Consider the following 15640-nt stretch of genomic DNA (forward strand, 5'->3'; position numbering starts at 1 on the left):
TGTGCTGCATGTAATCTCTTTAGGCTGAAGAACGTAAAGGAGCGCAGAACCAAACGCTGGGCAGCATATGCCATGTCGGCAGAGTCAGAGACCGCTGCTGGGTTATTTGAATCAGACCCAGAAGGCCTAGGCAGCCGAGACTGCAACTCGGAGCTCAAAGACACTACTGCAGAAACCTCCCGTTCCCTCATGCCTGTCCCCAGCCTCGATGGGCAGTCGCACCACGCTGCTATGAGGGTGGCCTCTGGTGATGCTGGCGTACACTCGCACACCTTTTCTCATAAGCATACACTCCCGAGCCGCTCTTCGACAACTCCGTCGACAGAGGGCTGCGCACCGTCAGTTGACACCTACCGACATCACGCCAAACGCGCCTCCTGCAGTTCTGCCAAGAATTTACCTCATGGCGATCATACACGCACTACACATAAACACAGTTTGGCGGCTGAGGTGGAAACGCTGACAGCCGTTGAAAGCTAAAATCACATTCTCACTCAATAAAAACATCTTAAGGAGCACTCTGCTCACCATAAACAAGCCTCTCGGACCACCAAACAATATGTAGAACAATTCTCAACTCAGATTCTACCTTCAACAAGAAGTGCCCTAGGGAGTGTCACAAGGACATACCCAGTGCCCCTTGTCGGAAAGAAGCTCCTTCTGTGCCAGAGGTCACCCCTGTGGCACAATCCTCCATTCTGTCTTCCACACCCTGCACTCAGTCACAGTTAGAGCACACTCATGAGCAAGCTGGCCAGTCCTACAAATCCTATTGAGCAGCCTCCTGCTTCTGCTATAGTGCCAGTGCACCTCCCCTTCTTGCCCCAACCCTGCCAACCGGAGAGACCTCACAAGGTTCTCTCCATGAGGACATTCAGTCCACACAAGTGGACCAGGACATCTAGATAGATGATCAAGACGACGGGCAGGTTGGTGAAGATACCCAACTATACTGGATCAGGACGACCCAGACCTCATTTTTGTTGACCCTGTTGACCCTCCGGGAATGGAAGGCAGTCACTCTTCTCCCATTGAAGACCAGCCTCTCTACAACGAGCTGCTAAAGGAAGCTGCCCACCACTTTGTCATAAACACAGACAAATCCAGGGACTGACTTTGTTGAGGACCTTCTGAACAAGAGAAAATCTGTTAGCCAATCCACTCCTCTTCCGGAGACAATTAAAAAGAGGGTCTCTCCATCGTTGTCTACTCCCCACCCCCTTACGAGGGTGGTCAACCCACAGGTAGAGAAATCCTTCAGGGCCTCTCCTTCAGACCCCCTTTACATCAGGGGCCATGCCAAGCCAGACTTCCTTTTGGTGACCACTACACGAAAGAGAGCTGGTATCCCACTCTCAACCTCTCAATAAGGAGTGCAAAGATTGTACACTCACGCATCACGACCTCCGCTGCGTACCTTACCAGGATAGCAAGCTGTACTATCTTGCTTGCCAGATCTCCCACGACATCTGAACTCAGTACCAGAACCAACACAATCCCATCTCCTTAAGATCGCCTAAGAGGGAAAGCAAGTTTCCCAAAACATCCTGAAGAACATAGTGGACTCTGCAGACACCTCAGGAAGAGTCATTGCAGAGGGCACCCTTCTTAAAAGACATCCCTGGCTCAGAGACTCAGGATTTAAGTCAGATACTCGGGCGGCCCTGATTAATAGGACTATAGATGAAGGTCTCCTCTTAGGTTATACCAGTAACCATAACGTCCCTGTAGCAATGTTTTTCCATTGAATTTTATAGGTTGTTTAGTAGTGCAATTTAACCATAGCGTCCCTTTAACAACATTTTTTGTTGGTTTATTTGATAGTTTTTTAGTAGGGCAGTGGATCTAGAAAGTACCTTCAGTATACATTTTTCAGTGAAGGTAATAGGTTTGTAGTAGCACAACTTAATCATAACATCCCTTTAACAAAGGTTTATCACTGAATTTAATAGGTTTTTACCAGGAAGCTATTAGTTTGTGTAGATGTACCATACAGCATACGAAATTGATGTCTCCATACCGATGAGTACAATAAGCACAAATTGTATGTCTGTGCGCATATAGCAGCTAGCATTCAAACAGTTGGAAACAGCATGAGTTCTATTACATACTGCTACCATTCACGAAAGTGAATAAACATGTACAAATAGCACCATGTATGTACATTGCAAGGAGAATGAAGTAAGTTAAGTGTGCAAACTCTGTACTTGTGAAACAAACAGACCAAAGGCATAGAGTATGCACCATAATGTAATGCACCAGTACCCGAAGTGATGTGTGCGTCCAACAATATTACCATACTGCCACTGGACATGGAAACGAAGAAGCAAATAGCAGACTAAGGAATGCAATGTATTGAAAGTAGAACGTAACTGCAACGTGGTAACTGCACTGAAGTCTCTCCTATAAATGCAGAATTTCTGCAGTGTACCACAATAGCAAACCATGGAATTTGTATTTTTTACGCAACAATGCCAAGCACCCTAGAATGGCTGGAAGACAACGTCCCTCTTCACAAAAGTAGTAACGATAGTGACTGCATTGGCAAGCAGCACAGTGTAAAAAGTAATGTAGTTAATATGTATTGCTTTATGGACACTTCACACATAAGTTTGTGCGTAACAGGACATACTTGACAATGAAGGAATGCATCATAAGCGGCACCTCTTCCACAACAGCATGTAGCCACACGAAATCAATGAGACGCTGTAAAAAGCAACGTACACAGCCTGTATGTAAAAATGGAACACTTGCTAAATAATTACTAGTACCCCTACCCTGTTCTAATACTGGAGATCTGTCTTAGAAATGAAACGTGTACATGTAAACTGTTTGTGAGTGTGTGCGCATTTGTTGCTTTGTTGCTGCAATTGCATTGTGACTCTGTAGCGCACAGTGCTGCCCGGGATGCCTGCAGGTAAGCAAAATGGAAGTTTCCTACTGAGAGTGCACCTGCCTGGCGTATGTCCAATCACAATGGAAGTGTCCATACAACTGCAGGACTGGTCTCATGCCCGCATCTTCTCATTCCCTTTTAATTAATCGTGGCACCGGACGTCTGTCGGTTGCACAGCTATACGTATGAGTAATGTCATCCTCTTGTCTCCTGGTAATGCTGCCCCTGTCGCCAACCTTACCGATTCATGCAACAGGCTACAGCATTTGAAACAGTCCTGCCGCCTATGGATTTCGTGTTGCAATGCTACCAATTTATGACTGCGTCACACTGAGCTGCCTGAGGCTCATTAGGAGCAAGGAACAGGATGCTCCAGTGTGCAGTGGACGTGTTAAATTGCCCATTTATGAGCTGCTTGCCCTTCCATGACCCATGAAACTCACACGCCGTCTCTGCACTTAGTACAGTGAGGGTATGTAGCATGTTGCTCACTACGGTTTGCACTTATGACAATCCGTAGTGAGTCTGGAAAAAATGAACGCTGTGGCTGCTTGCTAACTTGCAGACAGTTGCATGTAAGCACAGCTAAGTAAACAACTAAATCTTCGGATCTCAAAGATTATCAGTGCCAGTTCCAAAGGTACTGTGGCCGAGTGCAGCCGCCTGAACAACTGTCTCGTTGCTCTCCCTATGAAACTGCGTGTCTCCTGATGAAAAGCATTCCTATGTGGCAAAATGTACTGATCTCCATGAATGCTACAGATATGACTAATGGCGTGCCATCAAGTGAAGGTACTTCGATGCACAGATTGCTACCTTTGAAGACGTTTAAATAGCAGTTTTGTGGCTTAATACATGTTATACAATATGCTGCAGAGCAATGTGTGTGAGAGCACATTACCCGTGGTGAGACTTTCACACATATGGCAGCACCACTGCACAAGCTGTTTAGGACTTGTGCATCAGACATTGGATATATACATTTGCTGTTGTATTGTACTGGCCATAGCAACCTGTAGAGTGGCCCTTTGTTCACAGGCAAGAATAAAGGAACACAGTGTGTATTGCGACAGAGTTGCAGTCAATGGCTTTCATTCGCAATGCGTGTTCAAGTCCCTGCCCACCCTTTGCAGTAGCTATTGCAATTACCTGCTAGCAAAATTATATACAGTGCAATAATATTTAGTTGGTGACTATTTTGCAAACGTTACGCTTCCAACACATTCTTGCTCACACCACACCCAGAAGCTTTATTGAACAATCTCCATTTCCATGCGCGCCGTTGTGCAAATGGGCCGGATGTGGCACGTGGAATTCCGGAAGTAACAGGGTTTCCGCATAGTTTTTGTGCTGTGTGCGGGCGTGGCGGAATACATTTCAAGCAGGACAGAGGATTTCATAAGTAGTGGTGGCTCTAAAAAGAGCCTTTTGTGGTTTTATTTTTTGGATGCTTTTAAGGAAACCCTCTTTTTGTGGTTTTTATAGAGATTTTTATTTTTCTGCACTCTGCCCATTCTTACAGTAAGCTCCTCACTGCATCCTGTAGATGGAACAACAAAACACCATTGCCAATATTGGACAAAGAAATGCCATTTTCATTGAACGAGTCTGCATTTGTGGAATCAATGATGTCATTGTTGCCGTAGAACATTGCAGCATCAAACAAAAAAGTAGACATGCTTCCATTGCTGATACACCTTCCACCCTCTCGCTGTGAACAAGCTGAATTAGAATAGGCGCATAATACTCTTAGTGGTATGGATAAAGAAAGGGTTTTTTGCATTTTATACAGATTTTTCTTTTTCTGTACTCCACACATTCTTACAGTAAGCTCCTCAACACATCTTGTAGATGGAGCAACAAAATGCCTTTGCCGATGTTGGACAAAGAAATTCCATTGTCATGGAAGAAAACCGCATATTTAGAACCAATGATGTCATTGTTGCAGAAGAACATTTCAGAAGTGCACAAAAAGGAAGCCATTTTTCCATTGATGATACACTTTTTGCCCTCTGATTGTGAAGAAACTGCATTAGAACAATCCTACCTTCTTCTTTGCGGTATAGATGAGAATAGAATTTGCGCAGTGTGAAAAAATGCTTTACTGCTTTCACCAATCTCTTGAGTTGATGCAACACATGAAAAAGGGGCGTAACCCAAATGCTGAGCTCCGTACTGTACCACGACAACATGAAAAGGCACGAAAGTGACAACTTCTTTGCAAAGGTCAATCACAACACCTAAATTGCAGACATTGACAGCGCACCACAATGCCTCCACTCCTTCCAACCAGAAAATGTCATGCAAGTCTCTTTCCTGGGCATACCTGTGCAAATGTACCACAAACACATCACCCAGTAACAACACTCTGCATCTCTCTATTTCTACCAGTCTGAGTACACGAAGTACAGTAAGAATGTGTTACCATCTCTTCCTGTGACCCAGAACCTAAGCAGCTAATTGGATAATCCCCACAGGCACATTCCCATTGGCCGGCATGCTTAGAAGGGCAGAACGTGGCACGTGCGCTTTCCAAACTAGCGCAAGGTCCGCGCCCCAGTGAAGCAGGAGGAGTCCTTCTTCCTATTGGTGCGCTTTCCTGTGATACACACCCTGAGTGCCTGATAGAACAATCCCTACAGTCCCATTTCCATAGGCCAGCATGGCGAAAGCGCAGAATGTGGGACGTGTGGTTCCCCAAGTACACCTTCCGACCTCTGGCTTTGGACAAATTGCACCGGCATGGGCCCACACGCCTTTTTGTGTTATGCATGAGAAAACGACCTTGCCAGTGGGAGAACTCCACAGCACTGCATTCAGCAACCGCTTCAGGTGACGGATTAAACGTCCACATGACATGTAACCCAAATTTAGACTTCATAGTGCACCACTACAAAGTCTACGTTTATGACGGAGGCCACATATCTGCAAAGGCGAACCATCCCACCGAAACAGCAGTCACCCTGATGGTCCCAGAAAGCCTCCACTCCTTCCACCCTGAAAATACCAGCAACGCCTCTTTGCACACAACACCTGTGCAGATGGCACACAAAGTTATCATCTACAATAAGCACTGTGCGTCTCTCCTATCCCCATCAACCTCACGACACAGTATGGGGAGGATATGGTACCGGCCCTTCCTGACAACCACACCCTAAACACCTAATTGCCTATTTCCTACAATTCCATTTCCATGGCCAGCATGCTCATATTGGCAGATTGCGCCACGTGTGCTTTCCCATCTACTATGAGGCACACGGCCCAGTAAAGCAGACACATTACTTCTTCCCTTTGCAGTGGCATTTTTGCAGCGTTCCCTCATTGGATGCTGTCAAAGTATCACACACGCATGCAGCGATCACATACAAAACCTATGCATTGCATATTATCATTTCTGTACACCACTCCATATTTACTGTTGAACACTGTCATTGCATGTTCTGTTTCATTCCAAAATCCCTCCACCAGAAACTTCTGCTAAAGAATGCACGATTGCAGCATCCACAAAGATCCTGAGGCGCACCCAGCACACCTTTCTCCATGCACAAAACAGTGCAACCCTTGCCCACAACCACCACAACACTATCGATACATGCATACGACCATGTGGACAGCTAACAATATGCACAAACGGAACATGCGTACTGGCACTTCTGCCCAATTCCCCCACACCATAGAATATCCATTCACGAAACAGTGCCACAATTAGCATAATCCACAAACATACCACAGACTGCTCCACCCCTACCCACTGCCATTCACAAAGTCTTATGTTATTGGCAACCTAAGCACAACAGCTTCACAACATTGGGCCGACTTCAATAAATCTGCACACAGCACACTAACCAAGCACATATAAGATGCACTTCAACCATACCCTCTTCCATACTCCCATTATATGCACACTGCATCCTGTAGACACACTGCACACCTTCTCACTGCACCATCTCCTACTGCACACCAAATACTATAGCCTGTTGCAAATATCACCACAACCATGGAATGCACAATAAACGCTTCTCAACTCACTTGTACTGCTGCAGCACGTCTGCAATGTGCTCCACAGCAGACAAATCCGTCAGTACAAATTCTAACCGACCGCACCACTGCAATGTTCTACATCAACAAGAAAGGGGGACATATTCTCCAAATCTGTCCACGCTAGCACAGAAAGTATGGCAATGGGCACTCAGACGGGGGAAATGTTCCTATCTTCCCAACATGTTCCAGGGGAACTGAAAACTCTAGCAGACTCTCTGAGCAGAGATCCCCTACCAGAAGAACACGAGTGGCAGCTAGACTCAAATGTCATAGACCACATCTTTTCGTAGTGGGTTTACCCACGCTAGACTTGTTTGCTACAAGAGAAAACAAGCAATGCCTAGACTTCGAGACCAGGTTTTTCCCAACCAGACTCCAAGGGGAACGCCCTATGGATGAGCTGGTCAGGGAAATATGCTTACGCTTTTCCCCCAACTCCTCCAATGAGCAAGGTGGTGAACAAGATTCACAAGGAACAGATGACGCTCATCCTAGTTGCTCCCATGTGGGCAAGACAACCATGGTATCCACATCTGCGCAAACTGGCGATGTGCAATCCCATCAAACTCCTGTGCTAGATCTATCTGCTGACCCAACACGGGGGAATAACAGTTCACCCTCAACCTCACTCAATGAACTTGGCAGCATGGTTCCTAAATCATAGAGTTTGGACATCTAAATCTACCACATAGGTGTATGGATATCCTCAAGGAGGCACGTAAACCAAGCACCAGACAATGTTAATTTGACAAGTGGTTGAGATTTGTAATTTGGTGCCAGTCTAAACAAATAAACCCCATAGAATGTACTTAACTATATGCTCCACTTGTTAGACTCAAAGTTAGTATTCAACTCTATAAAGGTCCACCTGGCGGCTTTATTAGCTTACACCAACTCTCAGAGTAAAGTATCATGGTGGAAAGTTCCAGTCATTAAAGCGTTCATGGAGGGAGTAAAGACTGTCCAATTTCAAACCCACCGCCAGGCGGAGATCTCAATGTAGTACTTTCAAAGCTCATGGGACCCCCATTTGAGCCTATGCAAAAGTCAAGTCTGAAATACCTGACATACCAGACTGCTTTCTTAGTGGCTATTACTACCATAAGAAGAGTTCGTGAAATGCAAGCATTGTCAGTGCAGGATCCATTCTTTGTCATACACAAGGACACATTGGTTTTACGTACACACCCTACATTTCACGGAAATTAATTTCCAAATTCCACGTGAACCAATCCGTTGAGCTACCGGCCTTCTTCCAGAACCCTACAAGCTCGGCTGAGAAAAAACTCCATACACTAGAGGTAAAGAGGACGGTCCTTTAATATGTAAACAAGACTAGCCCGCTTAGAAAAACAGACCAACTGTTTGTCTCCATAGCACCAGGCAGAGAAGGAGACTGCATTTCCAAAAATGACATCTCCAGACGGATAGTCCAATTCATACAACTATGTTATTCATTATCAAGCAAAACACTGCCTTTCACACCAAGAGCTCACGTCACAGGGGGTACAGGAGCTACTTTGGCTTTCATTGCAAATGTCCCGCTGGAGACCATTTGCAGAGCAGCTATATGGAGCTCAGTACACACTTTCACTCTGCAATACTGCATTGACACTCATTCTAAAGCAAATACACAAGTGAGACAAGCAGTTCTAAAACATCTATTTGCCCCTGGACCTTCTCGCAACTCACTGCCTTCTCGTAACACTGCTTGCGAATCTATGCATAGCATGTGATTTAAGCAGATTCCACAAGCCTCAGAAGGGATATATTATTCACCGTAATCATATTTCTGATGCTTGTATCTGCTTAGATTCACATGCGCCCATCCTTCGTCCCCTTGGAGAGAATGTGCATGGATGTTTTTATGAGCTTTATCAGATCATATCTGCTTTAACACACCTGTACTCATGCTACACTTCATTCTACCTCATGTCAGAAACAAAACAGTCTGAGGGACCTCGACACGTGTAGGACCATGGGTACAGTGGACATCACACCAGGGATAGTATTACTGGCACTCCATATCGATGTCCTTTTTGAGTTTCGAAAACAGCAACTTTAATACTCTGCAGCTTCGACTATATGTCCGCCTATGCATAGAATGTGAAATCTAAGCAGATACAAGCATCAGAAATACGATTACGGTGAGTAATGTATCCCATATATTTGAAAGCTCTGCAGGCTGAACGAAGTGCACCTGACACCATGAGCAGACCAATGACAGATGGGAGAATATATTCAAGCAATCCTGTTTCTTTAAGCTCACACCGCTTGGCATTCTGGGATGTCCAGTTCTACATTTGCTGAACATATTGCAGGCTTTGAGCCACATAATTGAGAGGACTTTACTTGGGCAGGGAGGCACGTGGCCGAAGTCCGATCATGGGAGGGAACCTTAAAGAGGAGGAAGGGTTTTAATGGCTACATTTATCTGGTCCGGATAAAACAGGAAAAGGGAGGCCACCTCTCACTTCTGCTTTCGTAAAATGCCTCTACGCTAATTGCAACATAGAAAGAATTGTTCAGAACAGATAAAACACGCAACGAAAATCAGCACAAAGTTAAACCTCCAAAGGGCAACCACAGACCAGTATGTGCCGAAACACACTTGAGCCTAAACGTCCCTGCACCCTACCCTGCCCCCACCCTGCGCTGCAGCCAACCCAGCTCGTCGAAATGGGACCTGCAGCAAAACAGCCTCACCTAAACGTCGTGCTCCATTCGCGCAAAGCTAGCATTTGCTAACAATGTGCTCCAGCAATATATACTGGAAAGAAAGAATAGGGGAATTCCCAAAAAAGTACTGTGGCCAGAATTTGCAGTGTAGTTGTTTGGAGGCAAGGCACCTAAGCGGGGCGTCTAAATCTGGAAGTGGACCACAGCTGTGTAGAAGTGGTGGTGGCATAAGAGGAAGAAGCAGAAGAGACTTCACTCTCCCAAGCTGCGGTTTGGGGGTCGGATCGCGTACCGAGCAGCAGGTGTGCAGAGAGGCGAGGAAGCGTATGTGGCAGCGTATGTAGGGAGGTCTGGAGAGCCTTGGTCGCTGGAGGTGGAGCAGCAGAGCCCCCTAGAAAGATAGGCCCAGATGGCGCGAGAACCGAAGAGGCTTCCGAGACACTGGAAAGAAGAACCGCTGGGCTGCGCAGCACATTAGGAGGATGCCAAAGCTGCCAACAGTAACCATTGAGCCTCAGAAGAGACACAGGGCACAGGGCATTTTGTAGCGTTTACAGCTTCCGCAATCGAATTACACAGAGTCTGAAAGCAAAGTGACGTAAGGATGGGCTGGTAAAGAGAGTTGGATGGATGCCTAATCACACCCATTAATTGGTGAGATGCAAGAATGCAAGAAGGGGGTAATTCTCCATTTATGAGAAGTCAACTAGGGGAACCCTGTGACCCTCTCTGCCCACAGCCAAGAGGCTATTTAAAAGAAATAAAAGTGCATGAAGGGCACAGTTCTCCTTTTGAGAAGTCAACTTTGGGAAACCTGTAACCCACATTGCCAACAGCCAAGAATCTATTTAAAAGAAGTGAAAGTAAAAGAAGGGCACAATTTTCCATTTATGAGAAGTCAACTTATGGAAACCTGTAACCCACATTAGCAGCAGTCAAGAAATCCTAAACAAGTTGTAAGAAGGCAAAAAGGGCGCAAGTCTTCATTTGAGGTGTCAATTTGGAGAAACACGTAACCCATATGCCAACAATACAGACACTATAACCAAGGGATAAAAGGGCAACAAGAGCGCAATTCTCCTTTCCTGAGGCACCAGTTGGGGACATGTTTAACCCACATTGCCACTAAAAAGAGATCAACTGTAGTAGTAGGAGTTTTCTTCCTGGCAGGAGAGTGAATCCGGAAAGGAACCATTTATTGCTAGTCTTGGCAGGCGAGCAGACTGGAAATAAACTGTTGAATGGAAGAAATGTAGTTGTGGTAAAACGGTGTTGTGAAGAGACATTAACTAGATCATTGTTATAAAGTGCTGTATCTTCAAAGGTATTGGTTGTGCTATCCTGACAAAATCATTCCATGGGAGGAATACTTGTGATAAGTTAAGATTTACTGTGAAACCTGAGAAAGACATTATTGTGAAAGAAAGCAATTGCCTTAGTTTATGAACTAACATTTATGAAAGAGATATTAGCCTTATCAAGAAGGATATTGTGGAGGAGAACTACTGCTTTAGTTTTGAACAACTGTTAATGGAAAAGACATTGGCTTTACCAAGTGGAAAGACGCAATGGATGGAGAAAGATGTTTTTGTGTTGAACTGAACAGATCCTTGTTGAATCAGAACTTTTGTAAGGGTATTCCTGAATTGATCCAGGGAAGGGAGCCAAACCCTGGTCACAAGGAGTACTTTCTAAAAACTATAAGTTTGAACTTTTGAACTGTCTTGTTGAACTGAAGATAGCCAAATATTCTTATACATGTGTGTTGTATGTATTTTTGTGAGGGTCAGATGCTTTTTGGACACTAGGTCATCTTTCTTAAGTTTTAATTTTCTAGGTAGAGATGTTCTTGTTAAGATAGGGAAAGATGGACATTTATCTCACCCTTTTTATTTTAATAAAAAATGCCAAACATCGAAAACACGATAACTCTGTGTCCGTCTCGCATTTCTGACCCCTCAGACTTGTCGGTGTGGATCTGTGTCAGTATTTCCCATTCCTGCCTAGCTGGCTTTGATGCATATGATGATATTATGGCGCCTTGAGGCAGCACTTGGCATTTAGTCGCAGCACATTTAAGGATTATACCTTACAATAGCAGACTATACCAGTCTTCTTGTGGCATTCTCGAGGCATATGAGGCTGCACTTCGAATATGTTGAGGATACCTGTAAATGTGGTGCTTTATCATAAATCTGGGAAACTTACTGAGAGTAACTCTCACATGCCCAAAGTATTCTGTTATCTGCCCTGTTGCTCGTGCCATTCAGAGTATGGTGATGCTGTAGCCCATCCACTCAGTCAGTAACCTCACATGGCAGCCCCAGGCAACTGGTAGTACTGAATCATGTGACAAAGTTCCTCATCTGATAATAGGATTTACAAGTTGGGTGACCCAAAGAGGTTGTGTGCTTCACAAACCAGAGGACGATGGACACAGGGGTGGCCCAAAAGTGATCCCAAGTTCACCGTCACTGTGGCCCCCACCTTAAGGCAAGCACCTATCACTTTGATCGCCACACGCAAGGCTCCCCAGGGCTGAGTCTGGGAACTTCAATCCTACTCCTAAATTTAAATCTGCAGTTACTAGTTCACATTACAAAGGAGAGAAACAATTGAGCAATACTTCGAAGCTCTGCACATGGAAGGAGGCACTGCATGTCTTTCCAGGACCAGGTCCGTGGCCTCCAACACCACATCTATATAACCTGTATGGAACACCAACAGCAAGTCCGAGACGAAACACAGAGAACACAGGTTGTAGGCAAGCTCCATTCCATACACCACACAGCCACTATGAACCATGCCTAGAGTAGGCACATCATACCTCTAAACTGCGGCTTCCAGCTTCTCACAGTGCCAGGGAACACATGACGAGGCCTCAGTCACCTCTCATACAATACATTACCAAATTCAAAATGCTGTATGGCTCCATTCTAGATTTATGCCAGACTTATTTCACTTCCAATCTCCTCCGCTTCATCACAGATAATGTATTGAAATGGGTCCTGTAGTGAAAGCAAATGTTGGAGGGCACTCGTGTCCTTCAAATTTCGATTGGATCAGATCCGTGAGGACCCTTCCTATGTCTCATTTTTTGAAGGCAGATCTTTAAGGAAACTAGAGGGAATTGCATGTGGAATGTCTTCTGTAACCATTTGAATGCTGGAAAGGTTGTTTATATATGTGGACAGGATCAATTAGTGAAATTGCAGAAAGCTGCATCTCACTTTTCCCTCTTAATCCCCTAGTTGAGCTTTTGCTATTTGTTTTATATTATAAGGCCAGAATGCCCCACCAACTAATGCCTCCTAGTGTCCTCCCCTGGATTACTTGTAGATCCATTGCTGACAATTGCTCTCCCTCCCCGGTTGTTAGCTCCCCCCCCACTCCCTTGTTTCTCTGCTTTCTAACCGTGTTCTTCCCTCTATGATTATAAGCACTCAGTTGCTCTGCACTCAATAAATACCCTAATAATAAGAATAATAGTACAAGAATACCTCTTATGGTACAAAATACCCCAGTTCCGAGTCTAACGATTCATATTTCCATACGTTCTACAAATATTATTGCTGTTGGTTAATATGCCATATTTTGCAGATCACTTTTTGTGCCTTTTTGTTATGTATTTCATATCCACCAACACCACATGAAGGTACTTATGAATGATTGCTGATTGTGGGCATCTATATGAACAATAACCTACACAAAGAATTATATTAATGTGCAATCATGCATCAGACGGGACCCTAGGCTAACAGGTATCTCTATATCCACTCACTAATCCATTTGTTTTGCGCTTTAACATCAGTGTTCTTATAGCTTCACCCTCTGGTCAGAGTTGATGTTTCACAACCAAGTTGTGATCTGGATCGAAGTGTCTGCAGATGCCTAAATGTGGCACATATTTAATGTCTGCAAGAATCTCTACAGGTATCTGAAGCATTTAAGATGGCAGTGGTCTGTTGAAGATCAGTCTTAAAACATTCAGTGTTTGACGAGTAATAGAATGTCGCTACTAATTTAAATTGTTTTTTTTTCTTTTGAATAGAAGCAAGGCCCAACTAATCCAACACTTTTTCATCTTGTTCGGGACGTGAAGCAGGTAAATACCAGCATGCATTTAAACTCTTCAAAAAACACTTTCAATGTTTTAGCTTTTAACAAAATACACCACATAAAGTGAACAATTGATTCTGGCTATAATTAAATACAATTGCTGTGCATAGTATCACATCTGTTATTTTGCCAAATAAACCAATTGCTGTTAAAGTTGACCCAGACCTATTTCTGGTTTCACTTGTAATTGAATGGAATGCCATTTCATAGCAGTGCCAAGAAAAGTATAAGTTGCTCATTGCAATGACTACCATACCCCTAGTCCATAGCCCACTGTCCACAATTCACATGGGATATCTGAGCCTTCAGGCTGGAAACTGAAGCAAACTCAACAGTACCACTTTAAGGGGTTGCAGTTTTTATGGAGAGCTTAGGTTGAAAACAGCCGCTGACTCTGAAGCTCTGCTGTGCATGCTGTTGTTGTGCCACAAAAGCTTTCTGTGGAGGTTGGGTCCAACTTGCTTTTTTGGATGAGTAATTATCTACTATGCCTACACAGTGGGAGCTACCGCCAGATCCTGAGTTTGAGAGGAAGAGGCAGTAAGAGAGAAAAGTCATGGAGCCATTTGAGTTCAAATGGAACCTTGAGCCAAAGACTAAGTGATGACTAGTACTGTAATTTGATGTTGCCAATTTTGATTGGATTCATGGTGGTGTATGATTTGTTATGTCAGTTAATTTTATTGTTGGGATGAGAACTAAATATGCCATGTTCAATGTGTTTTTGTTTAGCATGACAACTGCCAAATGGCTTCTGGTCCTTAAATGATGCAGTTTAAGCATCTACTTCACCAAAAGAATGGAGTCGAAAAACTCAACTGTGAACATATGCGTTTTCAGCTGTTTGCAGAACAACTGGTCAGTTATGTTCTTGAGAGTAAGGGGTGAGTTATACAAATCACCCAAAGTAGGATGGTTTGATTAACAAATCTTATACTTCCCACTCCAGCCTTTATGAAACCTATTGCTTCAAAGATGCTAGCAGACTTTGAACATAGACTTCAAGCAGGTTGATAACATTTGAATTTTCTTTTTAGAAAAGCAGGACCAATGTCATAAAAGGATATATGTGCTATGCACAAGGTCTTCAGGATAATCAATTTGCGCAGTTAACCAATGTAATGGCGAAATGCCCTTGCACGCTCAATGACTCGTTATGATATGATCTGTCATTTATAACGCACCTGTACACAAGTTTTTCTAGGCGCAACAGGACAAAGGAGAAAAGACAGAGGGATGACAAGACAAACGATCTTACTAGGCCTTGTGTCATTCAGATCGTGCAAGTGCGATGATGTAAAGGGTGCCAGGGAGAGGGAAGGGGGGGAGTGCAGTCAGGGCAGCGTGACCCTGGGTAAGTGCAAGGAGGTAGGGTACTGTCGGTAACAGTTACAGCCCCTACGTTTGCGGTAGGCCCAGAAGCAGTTCAGGGGAGATTGATCATGAAGGAATCTGGTACCAGTAGACTCTGAGGGTAGCCAATCAACCAGTTGGCGCATGGGGGAGAGAGAGAAATTAGAGGAGAAAAGGAAGGTCTTGATCTGCTTCCAGAGCTTCCAGTGGTCCGGCTCAAGTTTGAGAAGGGCAGGGAGGCCATTCCAGAGGGTAGCACCTGCAGAGGAGAGAGATCTACCCCCCCACTCTCTGCCTAGAGAAGCGTCTGACTCTCAGAGAGTTTGAGATAGCTAAGCGAAGGGCTCGAGAAGGAAGGTATTTTGGAAGAGAAAGTTGGATGTAGTGTCGGCCCCAGCCCAAGAAAGTCTTGTGGACAATGCAGAGGGTATTGGACTTGAGGCCAAGGACAAGTCTCGCAGTCCTGTTCTGGATTAGTTGTAGAGGGCAGTGAGTAGAGGAAGGCAGTTTGAGAAAGCGGCTGTTGCAGTAGTCCAGCCTAGAGAGAACCAG

At 44.6% G+C, this 15640-nt stretch overlaps 1 protein-coding gene across 2 annotated transcripts in view; it reads left to right on the forward strand.

Annotated features, from left to right (window-relative positions):
- TRPM7 (transient receptor potential cation channel subfamily M member 7) overlaps window positions 1-15640 on the forward strand; it is a 2599208-nt gene that overhangs the window by 1089081 nt on the left and 1494487 nt on the right. For both annotated transcript variants that reach the window (XM_069624956.1, XM_069624955.1), the window contains exon 13: window positions 13668-13721. In XM_069624956.1, coding sequence (XP_069481057.1) covers window positions 13668-13721 — 54 coding nt within the window. The remainder of the gene's footprint in view (window positions 1-13667; window positions 13722-15640) is intronic.

The sequence above is a fragment of the Ambystoma mexicanum genome, chromosome 11 (assembly GCF_040938575.1).
Source record: "Ambystoma mexicanum isolate Mex_15411 chromosome 11, UKY_AmexF1_1, whole genome shotgun sequence".
Classification (NCBI taxonomy): domain Eukaryota; kingdom Metazoa; phylum Chordata; class Amphibia; order Caudata; family Ambystomatidae; genus Ambystoma; species Ambystoma mexicanum.